The 25180-nt window shown below is 57.8% G+C and overlaps 8 protein-coding genes and 2 non-coding genes across 10 annotated transcripts; 3 read left to right on the forward strand and 7 right to left on the reverse strand.

The window, feature by feature from the left end:
• Positions 1–901: 901 nt before the first annotated feature.
• Positions 902–1363, reverse strand: TRAVEDRAFT_42590 (uncharacterized protein; the record flags this gene model as incomplete). The annotated part of the gene is made up of 1 exon (XM_008034083.1): positions 902–1363. One exon carries the CDS (start codon positions 1361–1363, stop codon positions 902–904), a length of 462 nt encoding a protein of 153 aa, XP_008032274.1.
• Positions 1364–1902: 539 nt separating this feature from the next.
• On the forward strand, positions 1903–1986 carry TRAVEDRAFT_t5. The gene has a single exon. It is a non-coding gene; the product is annotated as a tRNA-Asn (tRNA).
• A 111-nt stretch (positions 1987–2097) lies between these two features.
• On the reverse strand, positions 2098–4029 carry TRAVEDRAFT_26091 (HCP-like protein). The gene is made up of 4 exons (XM_008033720.1): positions 2767–4029; positions 2624–2707; positions 2431–2556; positions 2098–2372 (listed from the first exon to the last, which is right to left on the reverse strand). The coding sequence occupies exons 1-4, from the start codon at positions 3376–3378 to the stop codon at positions 2313–2315; spliced, it is 882 nt and encodes a 293-aa protein (XP_008031911.1). The 5' UTR covers positions 3379–4029; the 3' UTR covers positions 2098–2312.
• Positions 4030–4334: 305 nt separating this feature from the next.
• Positions 4335–5915, reverse strand: TRAVEDRAFT_140612 (PEBP-like protein). The gene is made up of 6 exons (XM_008035143.1): positions 5427–5915; positions 5303–5376; positions 5077–5250; positions 4887–5017; positions 4529–4833; positions 4335–4470 (listed from the first exon to the last, which is right to left on the reverse strand). The coding sequence occupies exons 1-6, from the start codon at positions 5905–5907 to the stop codon at positions 4391–4393; spliced, it is 1245 nt and encodes a 414-aa protein (XP_008033334.1). The 5' UTR covers positions 5908–5915; the 3' UTR covers positions 4335–4390.
• Positions 5916–6382: 467 nt separating this feature from the next.
• TRAVEDRAFT_t9 lies at positions 6383–6481 on the reverse strand. The gene has a single exon. It is a non-coding gene; the product is annotated as a tRNA-Asn (tRNA).
• A 572-nt stretch (positions 6482–7053) lies between these two features.
• TRAVEDRAFT_68760 (type II DNA topoisomerase) lies at positions 7054–12569 on the forward strand (the record flags this gene model as incomplete). The annotated part of the gene is made up of 16 exons (XM_008035144.1): positions 7054–7356; positions 7411–7593; positions 7740–8679; positions 8732–8825; positions 8879–9194; positions 9254–9367; positions 9418–9522; positions 9573–9737; positions 9794–9979; positions 10036–10381; positions 10435–10715; positions 10774–11010; positions 11067–11357; positions 11414–11530; positions 11584–12065; positions 12119–12569. 16 exons carry the CDS (start codon positions 7054–7056, stop codon positions 12567–12569), a joined length of 4611 nt encoding a protein of 1536 aa, XP_008033335.1.
• A 325-nt stretch (positions 12570–12894) lies between these two features.
• TRAVEDRAFT_110969 (peptidase S28) lies at positions 12895–15087 on the reverse strand (the record flags this gene model as incomplete). Its single annotated transcript, XM_008035145.1, has 11 exons — positions 12895–13031; positions 13090–13176; positions 13243–13357; positions 13416–13496; positions 13560–13664; positions 13726–13767; positions 13817–13984; positions 14041–14328; positions 14392–14506; positions 14572–14614; positions 14682–15087. The coding sequence occupies 11 exons, from the start codon at positions 15085–15087 to the stop codon at positions 12895–12897; spliced, it is 1587 nt and encodes a 528-aa protein (XP_008033336.1).
• Positions 15088–19579: 4492 nt separating this feature from the next.
• On the forward strand, positions 19580–21037 carry TRAVEDRAFT_17003 (chorismate synthase; the record flags this gene model as incomplete). Its single annotated transcript, XM_008033572.1, has 5 exons — positions 19580–19669; positions 19724–19801; positions 19861–20083; positions 20137–20402; positions 20465–21037. The coding sequence occupies 5 exons, from the start codon at positions 19580–19582 to the stop codon at positions 21035–21037; spliced, it is 1230 nt and encodes a 409-aa protein (XP_008031763.1).
• A 267-nt stretch (positions 21038–21304) lies between these two features.
• On the reverse strand, positions 21305–22262 carry TRAVEDRAFT_112023 (uncharacterized protein; the record flags this gene model as incomplete). The annotated part of the gene is made up of 2 exons (XM_008035146.1): positions 21305–21373; positions 21426–22262. Coding segments are annotated over 2 exons (906 nt in total), but the record flags the coding sequence as incomplete, so codon positions are not given.
• Positions 22263–23088: 826 nt separating this feature from the next.
• TRAVEDRAFT_110003 (UPF0052-domain-containing protein) lies at positions 23089–25122 on the reverse strand (the record flags this gene model as incomplete). The annotated part of the gene is made up of 11 exons (XM_008035147.1): positions 23089–23214; positions 23267–23417; positions 23480–23534; positions 23600–23679; positions 23747–23864; positions 23914–24109; positions 24171–24227; positions 24279–24369; positions 24425–24494; positions 24554–24754; positions 24804–25122. 11 exons carry the CDS (start codon positions 25120–25122, stop codon positions 23089–23091), a joined length of 1464 nt encoding a protein of 487 aa, XP_008033338.1.
• Positions 25123–25180: the final 58 nt, after the last annotated feature.

Consider the following 25180-nt stretch of genomic DNA (forward strand, 5'->3'; position numbering starts at 1 on the left):
ATTAATTCCCAATCCTTCTTTCTGTGGCCGCATCCGCACTCCGCCTTTCCCGCTCCTCCGGCTCTCCAAGGCTCCTCCACTTGGCCCGCGTCTGCTGCTCGGTTTCCGGGGCGGCCGGCTCCTGCTCCCTTTCGGGCAGGCTCGCCGCCGCTTCGTTCCGAGCGGTCAGCGCAGGTGCTTGGGACCTCAACACGACACGTTGACGCCCAACCTGCGCCCCGAGTGCACACTCCCCTCCACTCGTCGAGGGAGGCATAGGCGAAGATGGTTCGAACTTCTTTGAAGTTCGGGGTCTTCGCGATGCGGACGAGGCCCACGTGACTCCGACGCTTTGTCCTCGTCGCGGCAGCGACAGGACAAAGCACGATGCTCTGTGCCATATAGATAGCCTCGCGAGCGAGAGCAGAGACGCCGTCGTCTCATGCTCCGCTCGCAGGTACGTGCCACTTGCGCTACAGCGCGTCCGAGTTGTCGTCTCATGCTCCGCTCGCAGCCGCCCGGGCGACTTCATCGCGCCGGCGCCGTTTTCTTTGCCCCTCCCACCATCCCCTCATTCACTCATCGTTCACTCGCATTCCTGTTTCATTCAGCCTCTGTATCTACCTAGCTCCATAGTACCATGTAGTAGCTAGCACACAGTCCCCTGTAGCGGCCCGCGTCTGCTGCTCGGTTTCCGGGGCGGCCGGCTCCTGCTCCCTTTCGGGCAGGCTCGCCGCCGCTTCGTTCCGAGCGGTCAGCGCAGGTGCTTGGGACCTCAACACGACACGTTGACGCCCAACCTGCGCCCCGAGTGCACACTCCCCTCCACTCGTCGAGGGAGGCATAGGCGAAGACAGCCGAACATATGCGCATCTCGACAGACGAACTGTATGTCAGGTTCGGCATGACATGTACAATAGCCTTAGGACGCGTCCCACGTCTCGTAACGTTCTACCAGACAAGCGTCCGAGATCCGCCCCACACAGCACGCAAGAAATATAGGTCGAAAGAATAACAGGCTCACCAGCGACACCCGATCCTCCTTCTCCCCCACGTTGCCCGAGTGCCCCGCATTGACCTGGGAGCCCGCGCTGCCCCCGGACGCGTCGACGCGTTTGCGCTTCGTGCGCTCGCGGTCGCCGTCCGCGCGCTCGGGCGCGGCGCGTTTCGTGCCCGCGGCAGCGTGATACGCAGCGTCGTCCGCCTGCACGGCGCGTTTCCGGGTGTTCTGCCCGCGAGCCCGGGGTGCCTGCGCCGCCGCCGAAGTGACGACGGGCGTGGCTGGGGCGTGGGTAGCGATGGGCCTTGTGCTGGCGAGGGCGTGCACGGAGGAGGGGTGGCCGTGGGTAGTATGAGTGTGGGGAGCTGAGCTTGTGTTGGGCATCGTGAAGCGTTGCGAGGGTCTCGACGCAGGCGAGGGATTCGATGACGCGTGGGTGCTCGTTGGCGGACTGGAAGCTGGGTGTATGCGCCGATATGTGAAGCAGTCGTGTCCGGGGTGAGGATAGGTGCCTGGTGGGGATCTTCGTCAACTGGAGAAGTTGCAGCGGGGTCCGCGAGGTGTGAGTGTCTCGACGACAGGCGAGCGGGGATGAGGAGAGGGTGCCGTCGGCGTATGGGATGCGACGGCGACCCCGCTCTCGCCCCTCAGCCACCCACGCGCCAGATCAGGAACGGTCCACGTGGTTTTACTTATACCTTACGCTTTGCGTTAATTGAACGTTGTATGTACCGCGTTGTTCTTAGCTTGAAGCATAACTTACGACGGTCCACATGAAGCAACAGGCAGCTTGCGTCCTGAGGCAGCGATGGTTGGAAGTGAGCGCAAAGTAACGGGCCCGCGATCTTGCCAGACTGCACCTTTCTTGGCCGATGGGAGTGAAATCTACAGAATGTAAATAGTCATTGGCTATAACTCCCATATGCCCCATGGCTGAGTTGGTTACAGCGTCCGACTGTTACTTAAAGCACATCGGAAGGTCGTGAGTTCGAGCCTCACTGGGGCAGCAATGTTTTTGCGGATCACCCGTACAGATACTTTGGTAAAGCTCATGGTCAGTACGTAAGAGGTGTCTTAATGCCAAGGGCAGACGGATTGGGAACGGACGGGGGCGGCAGCAGAATCTAATAATGATACAGCAACACAAACAAATACACAAATACCCAAGATAAACGACCAAGCCATATAAGTTATAGGCGACGGGCTGAAGATTAGCATGGTTTATGCGAGAAGATCACGACGGGTATAGAGAGGAATGCGCGATGTTCGTCGGCCGGAGTCCGTAAGGGCTACCAAGATATCACCAGTGGGAGCAGGGTTCGGCGGGTGCGCATTATTGGTACTTGTCTTTGTAAATCCAGGCTAGCCCGATATCGCTTACGCCTTGCGCGACCTACCTGAACGTCAGCCACGGCGACCCAAAAGAAAATCAATTATGGGCAGAAACGCACCGCTGCGCGGTACCACTTGGCCGATTCGCGCTTGTCTTTCTTGCAGCCCTTGCCATTTAAGAGGCAAAACGCGAGCTCTTGCTGCGCGTCGGGGTCGCCGAGACGCGCAGCAACGCGGAAGTATTGCTGTGTACGGTGCAGCGTGCGTAAGAGCGTGTGCGACCAGCAGGTGATATATAGGGGAAAGACTGACCACAGCCATCTCCTTGTCCTTCTCCACCCCCCACCCACGGTAGAAACTCTGGCCCACCTCGTAAATGGCAAGCACGAGCTCCGACTAGCAAGATAGGTCAACCTCGCAACCCTCACACACGGCAGCAAGCACAGCGAACATACCTTGACCGCCCCCATATCCGCGCCTTGCCTGCCCTTCTCCAGGTCAACAACAGCGAGCTCCGCCGCACGCCGCAGCCACCGAAAGCCCGCGACCTCGCTCTTCGTGCACCCCCAGCCGTGCCGTTGCGCGAGACCCCACATAAGCATGCCCACCCCACACCCGCCGTTCAGCGTAGCCGACTTCTCGAACGCAATTGCGGACTCCTGGAGTCGGTTCGCTAGGTGGTGCTGGATGCCGACCTGGAGGAAGTCCTGCGGGGTCTGCGGGTTCTCGAGGTCCACCGGCTCGGCCTTCGGGTTTAGACTTTGTTTCGAGGGGGACCTTTGCAATGTAGAGGCGGAGGATGGGTTGACCGGGGAGAGTGCGCGCGGGGACGGCGGCGGGAACCCTGGTGTTGGCGGTTGTGAAAGCGTGGTCGGGGTTGCCGGCATCTCGTAGTACGAGTACTCCGAGTACACGCTATTCGAAGATGTAATCCGTGGGCTAAGCCCACCGCCGTTCGGGGTATGCACAGACAGGGAAGGAGATGGTAGCGGCTGCTGCTGCTGCTCAAAGTACGACCCTGGCGACACCGGACGCGATCCCTGACCCCCAGGCGAGCTCGGGGCCATCCGCGAGCTCAGCGCAGGTGAATGCAATGGGGAGTGTGGACTCCGCGCGTTCCTCATGAGGACCTCGAGCTTCCTGTCCGCATCGGCATCCACTCCTTCCGCAGGGAGGCCCGGCCGCGAGAAGTTGATGCTCCCGCTCGCGACTTGCGACGGCACCCGCCCCCCGACCGCCGCATACGACCGCTGGTGCTGCTCCGGCTCCGCGGAGACGATGACGGTGGGCAGCGCGGGCGCGACCTCCGACTGTTGCGGATACGGCGCGGAGGGCGGGGGCGGGGGCGGGTTCAAGCCCGACGCACGCCAGGTGTCGCGGTAGCTAGCGGTGATGTCGTCGATGTCGTAGTTGGACGAACGCACCGAGTCGTGTCCGTCCTCGTACCGACGCCCCGGCTGTCCGTACTGTCCTCCGTATTGCTCCCGGTCCTGCTGTGATGGGGAAGCGCCGCGGAAGGTGTGTGTGCTGGACGCGGACGGGGAGGGTGGTGCGGTGCCCGTGGCCGAGCGGCCGTCCCACGAGAAGGTGCGCATGCTCGCGTCATCGTAGTACGAGGACGCGGTTGCTGTCGAGGAGCGGAACGCGGTGTGCAGCAGCGGGGAAGGCGGCCCTGGCGTATTCCCAGCGGAGCGCGGGGGCGTCAGGGGCAACTCAAGGTTGGACGGCCTCTGGTTAGGCGTCCGTCGGGAGGACGTGCGGCGGATGAGCGATCCAAGTGGGGACGAATCGTGCATGTTCGGCGTGAGCTGCTGCCCCATGGAGAGCTCAGACATTGTGCAGGAGGTGTAGGATGACTATCGAAGGTGGTGGGATATAGCAAGAAGCATCAATTTACCAATGGCGGTCGTCGCTAAGCGGCACAGCTGAAATGATCGACGTTGCAGCACCAGATCTATATCGAAATCGGGCAACCAGGGGCAGCATCCAGACAAGGCGAATATCCACCCGGAAAGCAGAGGGCACATCGTATTATGAGGTTGACTACGTATAAAAAGACTGGCATTGTACTCGACACGTCTAGAGGTACTTTTTCGTCCGCTTGAGCTCCGCGTACGGGTCGGCCCTGGGCATCTTGCCAAACCGCGGCTCCTCCTTCTCTGTAAGGCCGCAAACACGTTAGCCCAGCTATATATACCCGTGCTAATTTTGACTTACTGAGTGTATGCTGGTAGATGTGGGAGACCGTCTCGTCCCACTCCTCACGCCACATGTGCGCTCCGCCGCCCCGTGCACCGTCAAACCCGTACTGCTCCGCAAAGGCTCGGAAGTTAAACCCGAGCCGTTCGGACTCCTGGAACACCGGAATGTCGATCGGCTCGGTGGGAGACGATTGGGGGAGCATGAGCAGAACGTAGCGGTGGTAGGGCGTGCCGCGCTGCGGGTGGGGAGGGACATAAGGCGTGTGTGTATCGAGCGGAACAGTCGGCGTAGTAGTGAACGCAGATAGAGGGACATTAGGTCTACGTAACGCAGCGTTAGTGCGGAGCGGGAAGAATGATGCGTGCGAGCTTACTGTAACCAGTGCAGGTACGATGTGAACGACTGGTCCTCCGGGTTAGGAACGTCCAGGTCCACCATCAGCAACGTGTACAGACGCGTGTCTGTGTGGAAGAGAGTCATGGATAACTGGGGCGGTCTCCGAGTCTACACGTCCCATGGAATCGGTTAGCAACTGCTGAACGGGTGCTGAGTCGTGAGCATACCTGTTCGGCGACCAGGAAGATACCAGGCTCGACCTGCTTCAGCTTGCGCTTAACACGCGTGCGGAGGTAGTTGTCTTTGGGAGGTGCCTCAGCATACTTGATGCGCAGGTCGAAGGTAGGCTTGAGCTCGGGTAGCATGTCCGGGACAACGTTCATTTGATAGATACGTTCCATCTATTACCAGTGAGCACTCAGTCTGCGGGCGCCGGAACGCAACAAGACCTACCAACAAGTCCAGGTCACCCTCTTCTCTCCACTGCTGCTCAACCAAATGCCTATGAATCGGCGTGCTCATATCCGCTACGTGTAATTCAGCAGAAGCACGCGCTAACCCAGTCGAAAGCACTCACCCAAGCCATTCCTCGCCTTCCACCGCACGTCCGGTAGGTTCGCCTCGCTCTGGATCTCCAGGATGCGAATCTGTTCACGCATCCCCTGCAACGCCGCCTCGTCCCGCTCTCCCTCTGGCTTCTTCGCCTCAGCCTCCGCCGCCGCACGGAGCTCTTCCAGCTCCTTCCGCATGAACGTCGCGTCCTTGACGATGTAGCGTAGCGCGTAGTCGTACGCGGGCTCGACGCCCTTCGCGATTGGGCGACACCATTCGCGCGGGACCTGAGCTTGTGCAGCCTTCTTCCGGCCCTTGACACCCTGCTGCTGTTCCGCAAGGCTTCCAGCGCCGTTGCCGGTGGCCCCGCTGGACTTCGCTGTCACCGATGAGGGAGGCGGCGACGCGGCGTCGGCCTGCGAGTGAGCGGCGGCCTCAAGGGTCGCGTTTCCGCGTACGCTTGCGAGTCTAGGAGCAAAGCGAGGCAGACGGCGCAAAGCAAGCATTGTCGGTGTAGTACGGCGAGTAGACCGCGAAGGGGGAAGACGAGCGAATTTGTGGTGGGCGTCTATAGCGGTTATTCGTCCCCTTTTGGCAAGCGTAGTGATCCCAAACTCTAATAAGTACAACCTGCTGAGTATCGTTTGGGTGCCCTGCATCATATCTATATCTGTCCAGTTCTCACTGTAAATAGTGCTTTTATGGCGCCCACTAGATCTGACACGGCAAGCATCGCAGGATATCACGGCCCCAGAAAGACTTTAAGATCGTGAAGCAAACTAAAACTGCCACTAATCCTTTGTCCCCGAACAAAGAGATTTTTGACAGTTATCATTTGCTTCAAGTTCCTGGGCCTATCTGACGTCCTGATATCCTAGGATGTTTGCTGTGTGACCAAGCTCTCAAAATGGGGCCCAATGATCACTATGTGCTTGCAGCACTTCTTCCATCCAAACAAAAAGTGATCACGCTCTGCCCATACTGCCCCAGTGAGGCTCGAACTCACGACCTTCCGATGTACTTGCAACATCACGGAGACGTTTAACAGTCGGACGCTGTAACCAACTCAGCCATGGGGCATGAGAAGTCAAAGTCAGCCTTGTTTGACATGTAATCAACACGAGCAGCCATTGGACGGCTATAAGGTGGTTATCCCACAAAATGGTGGGGAGCCAACGAAGTCCTAACTTATGACTCTGAGAGTGATCAAGAAGGCAGATCGCGACCAGTCGGAGCGTCGAACGCAGACATCAAAAGCGCCTACCAAACGCATCGCGTACGCGACGGTGACGCGTGAGTCGGTGTGACTGACCGCGTGTCGCGAGCAAATGCATCGTTCACGCGTTCTCTCCCGGTAAATGGAGTAGAAATTATGTCCTAAAAATGCGAACCATTCGAGACGTATCAAGTATTTGCATCATCTACGTTTATAGGAAGATGATGAACTTGCTGAAACGGGGAAAATCCAAGATGTGGCGAAGATGGGCGCTACTGTCACGTGCAGGGCGCGTTCTTCAAAGATGGTCGCGTTTCGCGTTGAACGTGTTGACACGAACCGTCACGACGCGAGCCACCCTCGCCTTTCCACTTCTTCCCCATCGGACTGCCACACTACCACTGTCGACGGGACTCACGACCACTAGTTCAGCACGATGAGCTCCTCGGAAGAGAACTTCGACCTTGACGTCTCGGGCTCGGAGTCTGACGGCTACGCGCCTGCGCCCAAGAAGAAGGCACCTGCGAAGAAACCCGTGTCTAAGGCTGCACCGAAGGCTGCTACGAAACCCAAGGTGACGAAGAAGACCAAGGTGCTCCTAGACAAGAACGACAACGCAGACAGTGATGAAGACGAAGACCCGATGGACGAGGACCCTGCCTCCGCTGTGGCACCCCTGGCAGGACCTTCGGCGCCCACGAACGGGAAGAAGAAGACAGCATCGGAAATGTACACCAAGGTGCGCGCATATATGCACTTGAGACGCGTTCAGGCGTAACAGATAGCCCTCTAGCTCTCGCAACTTGAGCATATCCTGAAGCGTCCCGATTCGTACATCGGGAGCGTCGAAACTATCACGCAGATGATGTGGACATGGGACTCGGAGAACAAGCGGATGGTGCACCGCGAAATCAAATACGTACCCGGGTTCTTCAAGATTGTAGACGAAATTCTGGTCAACGCAGCGGATAACAAGGTGGGTGACAATAGTCTCAGCCTCAGCATATATGCTACCCTTGATGTATGCGAGGTGGCACTCGGTCTTGCACAAGCATATGCCATCCCCAGCCTCGCTCGCCGCACTCCGAGAGAACGCCGTAACTCACGTCGCGTTCCAACTAGATCAACGACGCGTCCATGGACACAATCAAGGTCAATATCGACGTTGAGAACAACACAATCACAGTGTACAACAACGGACGCGGTATCCCCATTGAGATGCACAAGAAAGAGAAGATCTACATTCCCGAACTCATCTTCGGCCACTTACTTTCGTCTTCGAACTACGATGACGACGAGAAGAAGCTCACGGGTGGTCGTAACGGATACGGCGCCAAGCTCGCGAACATCTACTCCACAGAATTCACCGTCGACACCGCCGACAAGAACACCAGCCAGAAGTACTCCCAGACATGGACAGAAAACATGAGCAAGATAGGGAAGGCGAAGATCACGAAGAACGGGCGTGGGGAGGAGTACACGCGGGTCACGTTCAAGCCAGACCTGAAGCGGTTCGGGATGGACTCCATCGACGAAGACACGGTCTCGCTGCTCAAGAAGCGCGTGCACGATCTTGCGGGCACGACCAAGGACGTGAAGGTGTTCCTAAATGACGAGCGGCTGAAGATCAAGAACTTCAAGCAATACGTCGAGCTCTTCATCAATTCCGCTGCACAGGAAGCGGCGGACGTCTCGGGAGGCGCCGCGCAGGTCAAGCCGAGCATCATCTACGAGCCGATAGGGACGCGCTGGGAGGTGGCGTTCGCGGTCTCGGACGGGTCCTTCCAACAGGTCTCGTTCGCTAACTCCATCTCGACGTCGAAGGGTGGAACACACGTCAACTACATGGCCGACCAGATTGCGAAGGCTCTCATCACCTCCATTTCGAAGAAGAACAAGGCTGCGACGATCAAGCCCGCGCAGATCAAGAACCACATGTGGATATTTGTGAACGCGCTCATCGAGAACCCGACCTTCGACAGTCAGACGAAGGAGACACTGACACTCCCTGCGAGCAAGTTCGGTACTCGCCCTACACTGTCGGAAGACTTCATGAAGAAGGGTGGGTGGGGTTTGTATTCATTGGATGCACTCATCTTACGCACCACGTATAGTCGCCAAGTCCTCCATCGTCGACCACGTCCTGAACTGGGCTAAGTTCAAGGCTGATCAGCAGCTGAAGAAGACGGATGGCAACCGCCGTACGAGGTACTATTCATGCGTGCCGGGCACTAAACTGCTTGGCTGAAGTCTTCTTTTAGATTGACCGGCATGACGAAACTGTCAGACGCGAACAACGCGGGCACGCGTAAAGCTGGGGATTGTACTCTCATCCTCACTGAGGGTGATTCCGCTAGGGCGTTGGCTATCGCCGGTCTCGGTGTCGTCGGTCGCGACAACTTCGGTGTCTTCCCGCTCCGTGGAAAGCTGCTGAACGTCCGTGATGCGAAGCATGACCAGATTATGAAGAACGAGGAGATTCAGAACATCAAGAAGATCATGGGCTTGCAGCACAACAAAGAGTACACGGACGTGAACAGCCTGCGTTACGGACGTCTGATGCTCATGACGGATCAGGTAAAAAAAGTCACCAGTTTAAAAGTGCGGACTGCGCTAACCACCTCGTACACGGCTAGGATCATGATGGTTCGCATATCAAGGGCCTTCTCATCAACTACCTCGACCACTTCTACCCCTCGCTCCTGAAGCTGCCTAAGTTCCTCGTCGAGTTCATCACGCCTGTCGTTCGAGTATGTGATTTGCATGTTTTCGTCCATGCTCATGCTCACACTCGTCACAGGTATGGAAGGGCAAGACCATCATCAACTTCTACACAATTCCGGAGTACGAGATGTGGCTAGAAGACACGCCCGATTCGCACAAGTGGGAGCACAAGTACTACAAGGTGCGTGGCAGCTGGTTCCAACCCCGGTTGCCAGACTGAAAGGTCTACAGGGTCTTGGTACGAGCAAAGACGAGGATGCCCGTGACTACTTCAGGGACATGAAGCGCCACATGATCCCGTTCTCCACTCAGCAGGATGGTGACCGCGAGCTCATCGAGCTAGCGTTCAGCAAGAAGAAGGCAGACGACCGGAAGGAGTGGCTCCGCCAGTTCAAGGTAAATAGTACCCCGGTTTTGCGACGTCCGAACGTATACTTATTTTGTCCCGCTAGCCTGGCACCTACCTCGATCATACCCAGCGCGAGATCCCTCTGAAGGACTTCATCAACCGCGAGCTCATTCTTTTCTCAATGGCGGACAACATCCGTTCCATTCCTTCTGTGGCAGACGGCTTGAAGCCTGGTCAGCGGAAGGTCATCTGGTCTTGCTTCAAGCGCAACCTGAAGAGGGAAATCAAGGTTAGACGCCTGCCTAGGTATCTTCCGAAATCTCTGCTCTAACACACGACGTCTAGGTTGCCCAACTCGTCGGATACGTTTCCGAGACTTCAGCCTACCACCACGGCGAAGCAAGTTTGATGGCCACCATTATCAACCTGGCACAGGACTACGTCGGGAGCAACAACATGAACTTGCTTTTGCCAAACGGTCAATTCGGTACGCGTGATCAAGGCGGTAAGGACCACGCCGCGGCTCGTTACATCTACACCGAGCTGGCGCCGGTCATCCGCACTGTAATGCACCCCGCAGACGATGCGGTTCTGTCGTACCAGCAGGACGACGGTAGGTCGGTGGAGCCCGAGTGGTACATGCCCGTTATCCCCCTTGTCTTGGTCAACGGCGCTGAGGGTATTGGCACTGGTACGTTGTCAAATAGCTCACGCGTTACCCCGCCCGCTAATGCTGTTATACAGGCTGGAGTACTTCCGTCCCTAGCTTCAACCCTGAAGACATCGTCGCGAACCTCCGCCGTCTCATGAACGGGGAGGAGCAGGTTCCCATGCTCCCGTGGTGGCGCGGCTTCTCGGGCGCGATCAAGAAGACCGGCGACAACAAGTACGACGTCCTGGGCACGATCACCAAGGTCGACGACTCAACCATCGAGATCACCGAGCTGCCCATCCACAAGTGGACGCAGACGTTCAAGGCCGAGCTCGAGGTGATGTGCGGCGAGAAGGGCGACGGACCCGTTAAGGTAAGCCTCGTCCGCGCTACTTCCTTACGCAGACAGCTAATTATGTGCTTTTCCGCAGGACTACAAAGAGTACCACAACAACATGAACGTCCACTTCGTGGTCACGATGACCGAGAAGGGCATGGAGCAGGCGGAGAAGCAGGGCTTCCACGAGTTCTTCAAGCTGACGACGAAGGTCAGCACCGCGAACATGGTTTGCTTCGACTTCGACAGCAAGATCAAGAAGTACAGTGCGGCGGAGGAGATCATTGAGGACTTCTACCCGCGTCGTCTGGCGTACTACCAGAAGCGCAAGGTATGCCTGTCTTGCTTCGTCTGCATTGCAGCTGCGGGTGTTCACAACGCATGCAGGACTTCTTGGCGAACGAGCTCCAAACGCAGCTTGATCGCCTGAACAACCAGGCACGCTTCGTCAAGATGATCATCGACAAGGAGCTCATCGTCAACAACCGCAAGAAGGCGGACATCGTGGCCGAGCTCCGCAAGAAGCAGTTCCGCCCCTTCCCGAAGGTGGCCAAGGCCAAGGTTCACGGCGAGATCGAGGACGTTGTCGAGGACGAGGATGGTAGCGACTTCGAGGGCAATGTCACCGACTACGACTACCTCTTGGGCATGGCTATCTGGAGCTTGACGAAAGAGAAGGTCCGTCTCCCTTTCAGGGTTTCTATGCTGCGTTTGCTGGAACTACCGCCCCACAGATCGACAAGCTGCTCCAGCAAGCCAAGGAGAAGGAGACTGAGTTGCTGACGCTGCTCGAGCTCACGCCCATCCAGATCTGGCAGACGGATCTCGACGCTTTCCTCGACCAGTGGAAGGTAAGATAAACACTACCTCAGCCTCCCATGGGTACTCACCTGCTCTCTAACAGACAACGTGCATCGACTGGGAGGCCAAGCTTTGCGCCGCCGAGGGTGATGGTGCCGCAAAGAAGGGCAAGAAGAAGGCCGGGAAGCTCCCCTTTGCGGCACCCAAGAAGACGAAGGCGGAAGAGGACGACGACTTCAAGCCCGGCAAGGCTACTGCGAAAGCGAGAAAGGCGTCCGAGACGAAGAAGCCCACAACTGCCGTTCCTTCTGGCTCGAACGTCGCTCTGAAGAAGGGCGACGACGACGACGATGATGTGGTCCCGCCCCCTCCACCGAAGAAGCGTGCTGCTCCAGCCAAAAAGGTCGTCACCAAGATTGAGTCGGACTCAGATTTGGAGATGGTCGATGAGCCACCGCCGAAGCCTGCAGCCAAGAGGAAGGCGCCAGTGAAGGCTGAGTCTGATTCCGAGTTCGAGACACCGTCGTCCGCAAAGGGCAAGGGGAAAGCGAAGGCGAAGAATGGTTCTGCTACCAAGCGGAAGAGGTGAGCCCTAGTATGTTTGCGCGCCCGAGCAGTTGATTGATGTGTTATTGCAGCCTGGACGCGGAGATCGACGATAGCGATGACGAGCTATCGATGAAGCCCCCGCCAAAGAAGAAGAAGGCATCGCAGTCCCCGCCAGACGACGATGACGACGAGGTCATGGAGGTCTCCGCACCGGCCAAGAACGGCAAGCAGGCCGCGATGACCGACTTCTTCGGCAAGGCGGGTCCAGCCGCAGCTGCTGCGAAGAAGCCCACGGCTCGCAAGGTGTCGACGAGCAGTCAGGCCGCGAAGAGCAAGGCCGCACCGCCAGTGAAGAGGGCTGCAGCGAAGAAGACGATCGCTTCGGATAACGACTTCTCGGACGACGAGGTCGTGCCCGCGCCTCCGAAGCCACGAGCCGAGGCGCCTAAACGCGCGACGAGGGGCGTGGTGTCGAAGTATGTCGAGATCACGTCCGGGGACGAGGACGATGGGGGCTCGAATTTCGAAGACTTTGACTAGAACGCTCGATGATACCAGACTTGTTCCATCGGGCTCGCAGGTTCGCTTTTTGCTCGACGTTCTACGGTGTATTGTTATTGCGCTTGCAGCGTCCATCGTGTATTCCTTCTGACGACCTCTCATGATATCCGTACTCACTCGTTATGTTTCATACACTATTCCAATCCATCTGCTTTCTGTATACCTCCTGGGTGTGACGACTGATGCGCTGAGCTAATTCGAACAAGGCATCCTGTCCGTCTGAAACGAATGTGCCAGTACGGACTCTTGCTTCGTATTGCGTAGTGCCTCGCTGGTACATTCAGTCGCATACACAAATGACGCTCTACGGCTTCGACGGTGCCTTGAAGTCCTTCAGCCAGGCCTTCACGAACTCGATCTCCTGCTGGTGGATAGCCTGGATCTGCGGCGGCTCCTGGCTGGGGTCTGCCAGGCCATTCTCATCGTAGTGGTGCACGGCGACTATCCCCAACACATCCTATCAGTCAAACTTCCTGCCATGCCCTGTTGGGAGACTCACGGGGGATGAGCTTGAAGGGGCGCAAGGTGGTGTCCGCGCGAGGGCGGGCCGCAGGGCTGTGCGGGGTGTCGCCCCGCCAGGGGTCGTCTGCGGGCCCAACCAGTGTAAGCATCATCATCAAAGCTGAAATGGAGCAAGCCATAGTGTACGTACCCTGGCCGTCAATGATGGCGAGGCGATCGTACGCAATGCTGTACCCGCCGAGCTTGTTCACTGCCTCGACGTCGGGCTCGGGGGGCACCTGGAAGTGTTCTCCAGGGTCATAAGCCTGCGCGGCCAATCAACATCGTTCATCTGTTGGCGGGTGAGCGAGCGTGAAGACATACAAGCTTGCAGATGAGCGAGGCGTAGTCCTGGGTGATCAGTTTGGAGATGATGCGCGGGGTTGCAGGATTGGGCGGGGGAGTCTGCGGATCATTGGAGGGTCGGTGAGTGAGGGCAGTGAAGCCGCACAGGAGAGCAAAGCATACCATGAAGAAGCCCCATTGAGTGCACACTTGGAAGTCCCACAAGCGCCACGTCTGTGAAAGGTCGGTCGCCTTGAACTGGTCCGGCGCGGTGATCGTCCCGAAGCACTAATCGAAGGTGTCAGGTCCTGCGGACAGCGTGACGCAGAGCAGGATGCCGTTAACTCACCTCATCCTGGTTCTGGGGCGGCTGGCACTCCCTGGATATAGTCTGCACGCCTTGTTAATGATGCCAATTTTGCGAATAGATGTCAGCTTACCCTGTTGATGTACGTTGCGTAGTTGAATGTCGCGTTGCTGACCGTGATACCTTGCACGGTGTGCACGGTTGCGTTGTCCGGAGTTCCGAGCGCCGCGCAGAACCGCGCAAACGACGTGCTGCCTACCGCGGGGTCCCAGTTGTTCGACTGCCACGCGCCGAGCGGGTTCTGTGCGCATGGCGTCAGCCTCTTCTCGTCCACATTTTGTATTGCACCACACGTACCGATAGCAGCGAAGCGAAGTCCGGGTCATACGTGACGTTCTGCAGCCCAAAGACCGACTTGATAGCGAGCCGCGTCTTCGCATTCGGGCTCGTGATGAGTCTGTCGACCTCGTCGATGGTGCGCTCGACCTGCGTGATGCACGCCGCCGGCGCGGACTGCCGGATAATGTCGAAGTACCGCCAGTCGTCGAGCGTCGCGTGCACGACCCCGCTCGACGCGATCGCGCCGAAGACGAGGTCCGGGTAGAGCACGCGCATGTGCGCCGCGCGCGCGCCGCCGTAGGAACCCTGCGAGGTGGCATGTGGTGCGTGAGACGCTGGCATTGCGCCGGAGGTTGTTTGCTAACTCACGCCGTAGTATATCCACGGCGTCCCGGGCGCCGTGAGATCGCCTGGGATGCCGGGGAACGTGACGTTGTCGATGAAGTTGGCGGAGTCGGCCGCGGCCTGCTCGTTGTTGAGCCACCTGGACGTGGCCGCTATCAGCGACTGACACGCATGGTTTCGGGAGGAGTACCGCCAATGCCGTACCTCAGAGAATCGGTCGTGAAATTCTGCACAGGCACCGACTCCCCTGGAACGCGAGTTTGTAAGCACTCGGAGCATTCGGATCTTGTGACAGACAAGCTGAAGCGCTGTACCGTAATATCTGTGCTCCAGCACGATGGCGAGCCCGTCCGTGGCGTTGGCGAGGATGTTGAGGATGCCTGTATCGAGGATGGGCATACGCTCATCTCCTGGACCCTCGCCCGCCTCGAAGACGATGACAGGACCGCCAGGCTTGTAGTGACGGTCGCTGAGCCAGTATCGTTGCTGGAACGTGAAGCCGGTGTCCACAAAATGGTCAAGAGGCTGTGTAAAATTGAACACTGGGAACGTCGTCGCGTCCGCCGCGCGTTTCGCAGGGGAATTCTGCGCCCTCCTGGCAGCGAGCTTCGTCCACTGAGGGTTGGCGGGGAGATGACGCGCCTCCGACGTTCCAGCGAGCTGGAAGAGCAGCACAGCAAGCGCGCCGAGGCGTACGAGCCCCAAGTTGAGGGAGAACATATCGGCCGAGGACGTCGGGCGGATGGCTGTCGGGTCGAAAGCTGGACGCGCCGCTACTTATATGTATTCTTGGCACGCACATCATCCGCCCCCGGGATGGGGATTAGATAGATCTCCGAGTTCTCCTGAAGAAGCTGATCATTTCCTTGCATGGTCGGATCCATATGGTGACGCTATCGCATCGAACCACGCGCTACCCATCAGAAGGCCGACATGACCATCGCCTCCGCGTGTCAGCTGCGTGTATACGAGACGCGGTGCGTATACTCCAGCCCGAAAAGGACGTTAAAGGTAGAACCAATGCCAAACCCGTAGAAGTCAGCATTCTTCGTACCTCATCAGGAATGACCTCAGGAACCAGGGGCCCTATATGGTAACAGGTGGTTGGATTGAGCGCTGGAGACTCCCCCCCAATGTGCGGAGACGCCCTGTCTCCATCCGCGGCCATATGGAGCCTATGGAGGCGTTCCCACGGCTTCCCCGCGCGACTCACCAACGACGCCCTCCCCGCTCACAATTAAAATCATTGCGGCCGGCCTACGGAAGGCCAGATCTATGAGCTCGTACGTCGAAGCAAGCGCGAGATGAGGTTTGTCGCAGGGATGGAGAACGTGTCTCCATATGGAGGCCCCTGGAGCGCTGGAGTCGGGCGTCTCCGTCTGGAGGATTTGGCTTTTCCTGATGCTCTGTGATGGACGCGCAAATGGAGTACCGAGAGCGCTCACTGCTGGCGCTCGGGAGTTAGTATGAGTGGGACTTACTTGGGACTTACTAGTGTCAAGGAGTATGGGAACCACGCTGCATGAAACCGTCGAAGGCAGTTCAGAACGAAGGTTTTGAAAGTGGACGTTCCCGGTAAACTTCTTTGCAAGCGCCTAGCATGTATACATAATCATAGAGAACGGAGACATAAATCGGTAGTCAGAGATACAAGCTACTGTACAATCAATGCCTTTCAACATCGAACGATCCGTTGGATGCTGTGAAGCCCCGAAGAAGGTAGACGTATGTGTTACAGCCCGAACCGCAGCAGTCATCATGAACGCTGATGGTAAATATGACCCAGGCTTTCGTCGAACCACTGCGTGACTCGAGGCTGTCGGTTATCGAGCATTACGGGGTACTCATATGTACCCGCGTCCTGGAGCACAACGTGTCAGCATGAGATCGACGCAGAGCTCAAACAAGACTGGGACATACTGTCAATTTGGGCCCATGGCACCTTTTGAGGTGCGCGACCTCGCCTGTGCACCATATGTGACCTCCGTTGTTGTCAGACGCATAAACCACGACCAGATCGCCAGTCTGAAGCAAAGGAAAATATTGTAAGCCCCAAGTTAGCCACACGAGTAGGGCATCGACTAACCCGGAATGACAGGCGTGGGGGCGGTGCGAGCCCGCGGTGAGGGCCGGCATGGCTTGTTGATGAGACCGTCTGAGCGGTCTCCGTGTGTGTGACAACGTCCCTTCGCCAGTCGTCCACAGCCTTGCGTCGCGGTTCCGAAATGGTGCTGCGCGCCGGGGTGCTGGGTCCTGCCTTCACCTGCTTGCTCGCCGTCGTTGTGTTACGGACCTTCTTCAACGGCATCGCTCGGTCTATACCACGGGTGATGCGGTTTTCGAGGCTCGGTGTTGCGGTATTGCGCGGCATTGTATGTTGCTTCTAAGCGTGAACAGGTCGTCAGTCGAGTACTTCCCGTGCCGATTCAAAAAAAAAGCCATACCTGAACGTTTGAGATTGGATGAGCACGAGGAACGGTGTGCAAAGGAGGCCTGGAGGAGCGGCGGGCTGATTGGCGAGAACGCTGGAGAGGTTTTCTGGTGTGTCGAGTGCTGGTATGTGTCGGTTTTAAACGTTTGCGTGTGGCTAACGCAGATTGCGTAAAGGGGCCAGAGCAGAGGGGAGCAGTAGCCATGTTGTCAGTGTCCAAGCACGTCCGAGCTATGCGTGGCACCGCCCCGCACCACGCTCAACTTAAGTGGTCGTGGCTAAGAAACCTCCGCTTTGTCTATTGTTCTCGTAGAGCTTTGAGTCCGTACCCCGTACGCTTGGTCTCCATGTACGCTAGGACCTGGATGATTATCAAAGCCGTCAAAGACCCACACCACATGACGACGACCCCGCGTGGTAAGCGAGTATTGCGCAGCAGAGTATGCGTCAAAGGCGTGACAGTCCAACGCATAAAGGAAACTTATAAAGTCGTTCAATCAGCTATGATTGAACAGTACGGAGGCGGCTGCGCCCGGCAAGCACTCACAATGACTGCAGTCTTATTGTCCTGCCCAAAGAAGTTGACGCATACGCGCGCGCGTACGGTGTAAGTAAATCTTACGACCCAGACAGAGCATGGTACACATAGGCAGGTGGATTCGCGGAGCAAGCTGTCCAGCCTACCAAACAAATAGGGCAACAAAGCGTTGTGGGCGCGCCGCGGCGAAGATCCATGTGCTTTTGGCCCCAGCGCTTCAGGATGTCGACGCATTACAACTCGTGCGTGCTTCGATTGTCTGACGCAAGAACCTCTTTAACGTCGCAAAATTAGCGGGCAAGATGATGAAAGTCGTTCTGCTCACAACGCTGAAGCTGAGGCTGATGTCGGAGGAGAGTGTCCGAAGGAAAGTGGCAGACGGCGTTTGTTGCACTCACTAACGCCACGAGTGTGCTTCCCAATATGGTAAATGTCGAGGTTCGCTCCGCTTTCGATGTTCAAGCGAAATCGTAAATCCGCGTCATTTATAGCATACATAAAGTACATAAAGCAGAAAAAGATGAATTAGGGAGGCGATACAAAAGTTTTAGAGTACAGTTCTGCTAACATGATGCCTGCGGCTGGTGCAACGGCCCTTGGGGCGGCAAGCGACCGAATGCCCCATAAGGCGTGCCGGGATCAGGGGTCGTCTGTGCATACGACGAGAAGCCATGAGAGGGCATTAAATCGGGGAGCGCTGTCTGCAAATCGTATCCGTGGGGATGGGCTGTCGTCGCTTGTCCAGCCGCTGTGGGAATGCCAACGGCAGGCTGCGAGCGCGCTGACTATCCTTCTTCTGCACGGGTTTGGGCTTGTACCCCGGATATTTTGGCCTATTCTCCGCCGCCACTTTCTTGGCACGCTCCGTGTATCGCATCTAGGTCTCTTTATACTCCTCCAAAGCTTTCTGGTCATATATTTGGGTCAGTTGGAATAAGAAGATCGTGTTTGCTGCGTTGCATACCCGATACTGGTCCGGCATGTCCTTCGCCGCGTGTTTGGCCACTCTGCGTCGGTGGCTAACAGAAGCCTTAGAGGGTATCCGTTTGTCTCGGGTACGGTGGGCGAGAAGTTCGAGGTCTTTGTGTCTGCCATGGACGCTACGTGTGTGGGAGTGGATGCTTATCCGGTCTTCGTCATGTTTTGCGTGATGCGCCTGTCGTCGGGGCTGGAGAGCTTGCTGCGAGATGCGAATCATGGAGCTGGTATCCTAGCACATAAGGCTACGTGAAGTCAATCGCCTATTGGATAAAGGGAGAGTGAACTCTGTCTCAATACTGACCAGTGGGTATGAAGAGCGCGTATCGGTATGCGAGCCTGAGAAGGTTAGCCACGTCGTTGTCTGCACGCATCGGGCTCTGACCGATAGAGAGCTATACCTTCTGGCGTTTCTACTTATATGTGTAAGCGGTAGAGACGATTGTCGTGATCCTGTGATATGCCGTCTTTGTTCAGAGGATTCGCTTTAGCACCGGCGTTTGCTGAATATGCCCTTTCTGTGATTCGACAACCTCCCTTCGCTATCTTATGCAATCTCGGCTTGAAAGAATATGTGGCATCGGATACCACTGAATTTTGGTGCATTCGCGAAGGGCTTTGTGAGGATGTCGCTCAGTCAACAGCAGCCAAGTACTAATAGAACGTGTTTCCTGACGCAGTAGTGACGTCAGAAACTTCACAAACACTCGTTTACAAAATGACTCACCCTTCTCTCTTTACCACCACCATCACCCCCCGCCCGTTCTGCCTCTCTGTTCCCGCGTTAGCAGAGTTCAGGCGAGCGCGCGACGGCAGACGATGGTGGAGATGCGAGAGCCTGAGTCCGAATCCGCGGGTCATTCGGTCAGATCTAATCTTATCTCATTTTGCACGCTCGATCGGACAATCTACAGCACTGGGAGTCATCTTCCCGGACTCGAGCCTCGGACGTACTCTAAACTCCCACCTATCCCAGCACACGGACGCCAGATCATACCGCCCAGTCAACATTACAGGCATCCGTCCGACACCATCGGATCGAGCGCGGAGGAACACAGCCAAAGCGCGCCATACAAAACAGCCCGACTCCGGCGTTCTGCTCCTGCCTAAGTACCAGTAACCCCGGAAGGACTTGTACGTACCGTACACGCCCAGGCAGACTCTCACGTCTCACAGAGCACCGTGAAGGACTATAAAACCTACCAAGGTACGTGTCACCTATCTCTCTCTTCGCCCACCATCTCACCTGCAGCAGCTTAGGAGCCATGTCTACATTCGGCACCCTTTTCCGCGTTACGACCTATGGAGAGTCGCATTGCGCATCGGTAGGAGCTATCATCGACGGATGCCCACCGGTATGTTCACAACACGCCTTGCGGTCAATACACATACTTGAACCATGTTCGCAGGGTCTTCCGTTGGTCGCGCAAGACGTACAGACACAACTGAGTAGGAGAAGGCCTGGCCAGAGTAACCTCACAACCCCCGTACGTCCACCTTCGCCCCTGAAGCTATTCCCAGCATATTGAACGCGCCCTTTCCCAAGAGAGATGAAAAGGACCTCGTGCACCTCCAGTCCGGCATCGAGCACGGCGTCACCCTCGGGACCCCCATCGGCCTGCTCGTCCGCAACGAGGACCAGCGGCCGAAGGACTACTCCGAGACGGACCTCTACCCCCGCCCCAGCCACGCAGACTGGACCTATCTCGAGAAGTACGGCGTCAAGGCGAGCAGCGGTGGTGGCCGCAGCAGCGCGCGCGAGACCATCGGTGAGCGCCCCCATTCCAAGTAGACGTCCTAGCCCCATCTAACGAGCGCGCAGGGCGTGTCGCCGCGGGCGCGATCGCGGAGAAGTACCTGAAGCTCGCGTACGGCATCGAGATCGTGGCGTTCGTCTCCTCCGTAGGGAAGGTGCAGCTCCCCTCCTCCGTCTCGCCGCCTTCGCAGGTCTCGGCCGACGACGACGACACCGTCGAGGACGCGCTTAGCCCCGAGTTCGTCGAGCTTCTCAAGACCGTGACGCGCGAGACGGTCGACGCGCAGCCTACGCGCTGTCCGCACGCCGAGACGTCGGAGCGCATGGTCAAGGTATGCATGCGCCCCCGCATCCCCATCCACCCACCCCAGCACGCTAACCCTACCCGTCGCAGCGCATCATCCGCGCAAAGGAGGCGAACGACTCGATCGGCGGGACAGTCACCTGCGTCATCCGCGGCGTCCCCGCCGGGCTCGGCGAGCCCGTGTTCGACAAGCTCGAGGCGAAGCTCGGGCACGCGATGCTCTCCATCCCCGCGACGAAGGCGTTCGAGATCGGCTCCGGCTTCCGCGGGACGCAGGTGCCCGGCTCGAAGCACAACGACGCGTTCGTGCGCCGCGCGGACGGCTCCCTCGGCACGACCACGAACTGGAGCGGGGGCGTGCAGGGCGGGATCTCGAACGGGGAGGACATCTACTTCCGTATTGGGTTCAAGTCGCCCGCGACGATCTCGCAGGAGCAGCAGACTGCGCAGTACGACGGGACTCCCGGCAAGCTCGCGGCTCGCGGTCGCCATGATCCCTGTGTTGTGCCCCGTGCTGTGCCCATCGTTGAGGCGATGGCGGCGCTCGTCATCATGGACCAGGTGCTCATCCAAAACTCACGCAAGGCGGCGGCGGCACTCTTGCCGCCCATCACGACCCTCCCCCCGACGATGGTCAAGCCCCCTGCGGAGGAGTCGAAGTAAAGGCTAGAAGATGCGCTCCTACCCCCGACGATGGTCAAATCCCTCGCGGAGGAGTCGATGTAGAAGGCCGGAATAGGCGCAGTTCTTTGAAGTGTAAATCAGCCGCGGGTATCGACCGTTCATGTAGAGTGATAGAATACATCAGTGCAGAGAAGCTCGGGGTACACTACAGGTGTATCATCGTGAGAAGCCCGGGAATGTCAAGATCGAGTGGGGGTGGTGATGCAGTGCGCGTAGCGGAAAGCGAGTGGAGACAGGTCATAACTGTTAGAACTCCTCATAGTCGGAGTCGTCGGAACAACAACATAGCACTGGCTCGACATGCCACCACCACCACTGTAGGGGAAACGGTCAGCATGTAAGCTTGTCTGACATGGGTGAGACCCACATGTCTGTTAAATATCCGCCAGGGCCATTTCCCGAAGACGGCCTCCTCCTCTCTCCTCAATGCCGCAGTGCGCATCGCCCGCTCTTCAGGACCCAGCTCCTCCTCCGTTTGTGTCTCTTCTTCCTCTTCCTCCGTGTACGACCTCTGCCGTCCTGGACGTAGAAGCGGAGTACGTTCGTGGTGCGACCGCGCGGTCTTCCCGCCTCTTGCCCTCCCCCCAGGCGCCGGGCCAATAACGGGCACATCCTGCACCCGCTGCGTGTGTGTCGGCCCCTGCGCACGGCGTTGCCACCCGTTGCCAGCAGCGTACGCGCTGAGCCGCTTCCCCAGCGGGCCCCACGCGCCGTTCTCGTCTGCCTGGTAGCGCAGCGGCGCAGATATCGAGGACGAGGGTGAGTCCGACGCGGACGAGCATGGAGTTGGGGTGCCGTTGACGGTCATCGAGTGTCGGTGCCTATGCACCCCGGACGTGATACGCACCCTCGAGCGAAACCGCACCCTAGGACCTGTCGGGCGCACCGGCGGCTGCGAAGATGTGCGGCGCCCCTCCTCATCTTCGTCTTCCTCCTCGTCCTCCCCATCTTCGGTGACAATGATGACGGAGGGCGGCGTCTGCGAGCGTGGGGCCGCAGGGTCGTCGTCGATAAGGTGCAGCGCATTCCCGGGCACAATGCATGGCTTTGGCGAGGTGCCCTCCAGCGCGAGTTTGTGGTCCTCGAACAGCAGCCCGACCGCCCCCGGGTCCGGCGGCGGCAGCTCGAGCGACATGCGCGGGCGCGGGTGGGGCATCGCTGGTGTTGCGAGCGTGGGGTCGGGGTCCGGGGTGGGGGAGGACGCGAGGGCGGCCGCGAGGTCCTCCTCGAGGTGTATGGAAGCGGAAGTGGGGGAAGGACGTGCCTCTGCTGGTTCGGGTGCGCTCCAAGCCTCTACTGGCAGCGCATCGTCCGCTTGTCGTGCGCCCGAGCTTAAGCTCGTGCTCGTTCTTGTGCTGGCGTGGGCGTGCTTCGCCGCCCGAGGGACGCGAGTCGAAGTGGAAGTGGAAGACGAAGGGGGACCGGGCACGGAGGCGCTATGGTCGCCAGCATTAGAGGCCTCCTGTTCTCCGGATCCGTTGCGCGAGTATGCAGACCTGCCGCCTGCTGAACGAGGCCGGCGTGAGCGCGCGGCTCATGTGAGGTATAACGGAGCATGCACATTGCGCAAACGCAGATAGACGTGGGTAGATGAAGCCCAGAACACGCACCGGAGAGCAGAATCGATCTCACTCTGGGCTCCTCGTGCCCGCGCGCGTGGTGCCGCGAGGCGTGCGCCCCGTGTGGGGTATATAGTGCGGACGGGAATGCATGAGGTTCTGTGGCGGCCATCGAGTTCGTCGTTCACGCTGGGCCTGGTATCATGAAGGTCGTCGTGGTTGGAGCGCAAGATGCGTGCCCCGCGCCGCGGGTGCTGATCTGGACATGTACCCCGACGTTCTAGACCAATTTCGTGCTCATTCACAGGCCGCCCTATGCGGGCGGTCAGCCGACCCGCAGACATGATGGAGGGCTGTATGACGACGCGCATACTGCGATTTCTCAGGCTGAATAGACGTGTTTCCATACGATAGGGCGTCGGATGCTCGAACGAGAACGAGAAGTACGCTGCATGCCCGGCAGAAACACGTTCATTCTTCTCTCATACTATCTAGGATCTCGTGAACGGCACGCGTAACCGACGGTGCGTCGAATTGCGGCAGCTGGGTCCGCTCGTCCGCAGACCCGTCCACCTCCACACAACGCACCCCGAGAGCCTACGTATAGCGCATTATTAGACGATCGTGCAGAGGAAACGGGAGAACATACTGTGATAGCAGGCACATCGACTTCCACCGTCGTGCCCTTGAGGTATACTAGGTGGGTAATGAATGCCGAGATGGGGTACGTAGTGTCCGCTTTGCTGAGGCCACCGTACGTCTGCGCGTGGTGCCCGTCATTGAGCGTCCGCGTGATGGTGCTAGTAATAACGTCGCTTAGCCCAGGCGTCCTTGTGTACAGCATGCCAGGGTGCTGGCTTACCGAATATAGTCGACGGCAGTATATCCATCAGTCTCCCTGTCGTTGGCGGAGTTGACTGTCGGTACAAAAGTCAGCTCTATACAGTTACAAATGGTATCTCGACGCCACATGCGGACTTACGGAGGAGTACTTTGGCCCGCAGGGAGCGAGAGCGGGCGATTCCGTTTGCTACGCCCTTCAGGGCCAGGCAAGGCATGATGCTATCGTTACCCCCATGAGGACTCCCCTGATCCAGAACGCAAGTGTATCAAACGTAAGGAGACTCACCTCGTCCACAGAGATCCGCACGAGTAGACAAGCACGTCATGCCGTGAAAGCGAAGATATGTAGTCTGGATTTGGCGACGGGTGGATCTCGTTTCCGTACGCGTTGATGTAAAATAGACCTGTGGAACTGTTACGCTAGTAGAATATACCAAGGTCGGCGGAACCTACGAGTGATGGGTGCACCGAGAGGTTCGAACTGGTGCTTGCCCTCCGATTGAAACATTACGTTTCGGCTCCGCGGAAGAGTGCCGTCTAAAGGATCTACAGGCGAGCTCGGTCCTGACTCCGTCGAGACATCGATACGTAGCTCTTGTCGTACAGGGTGAGATATTTCACACTGTCCGACCAGCCGCTCGCCATTCTCCTGCTCTCCCAGAAGTATTTAGTGAGCATAGACGTTCAGGCCAAGGAAGGCAGATAATCACCAGCTCAGCTGCGATAGTCACTGTATGATTTGTAACTATCACAGGGAGAATGTTGGCCTATTGAAAGGGTAAGCAGGAGGGTTCCGCGCATATAACGATGACAAGTACCTGGCTGTTGGTGATAGAGGAGAATAGAAATATTGCAGAAGGGAGCGACCGGAAGAACGCCTGGGCAGCAGAAAGAAAGTAGTTGCCTATGCTGCACAAGACCCCAAGGATGAGCAAAGGCCGGTCAGCAAGTCCGTGCCCCTCACCTCCCGTTGACAAACGAGAAATTCTTGTGTGCTCGCTTCAGTATTTCACTCTCAAAGTGCACGAGAAACCCTAGAAACAGCGTATTCGCATTCATGACGGTATAGAATGGTCCCGCGTTGCGGACGTACCTCTGATCATCTCCTTGCGGTCGTTCGGGATCCCGGACCAGAGCTTGCTCCGTCCCTCTACAATATCCCTCCACTCTTCACGGGCCTCCTTCTCTGTATAATGCGCGGGAAGACGATACGCCAGGAAGTTCCTGATAGATTCAAGAGGAGACGCGGCGTCCGCAGGGGGAATGAGCCGCACGAGCCTCGAGCGGATATCACCTTCCTCTTCTTCAGCATGGTCAAGGACGTCTCCACGCGAGCTACTCACCTATCGACGGACCACCCAAGACACGGATAATTTCACTCGACGAACCCCCATCATCAGATACAGGCAGGATATAGCAGGCAGAATGGCCGAACGCGGAGCAGATCGAGTTGCACCCCGTACCGCCAGAGATGACCACGAACGACGTTTCGCTCCGTGTAGCAGATTCTAGACGTTCAGCCGATTCTCCAGAGAGCGCACGGGTGTGTCTGTCCGGCGTCACCTGAGCAAGGCCAGTCTGTGTAGGCAGGTCAAATACAGAGGAGCCTGGGCTGTCCGCGCCAGAGTGTGGAGGTTTCGGGGAGAGCGTGAAGTAACTCATAATATCGCGCGGTGCAGCAAGTCACACAGACGAGGTGGGGAGTGTTGATGCAGAGTAT

The sequence above is a fragment of the Trametes versicolor genome (assembly GCF_000271585.1).
Source record: "Trametes versicolor FP-101664 SS1 unplaced genomic scaffold TRAVEscaffold_1, whole genome shotgun sequence".
Taxonomy (NCBI): domain Eukaryota; kingdom Fungi; phylum Basidiomycota; class Agaricomycetes; order Polyporales; family Polyporaceae; genus Trametes; species Trametes versicolor.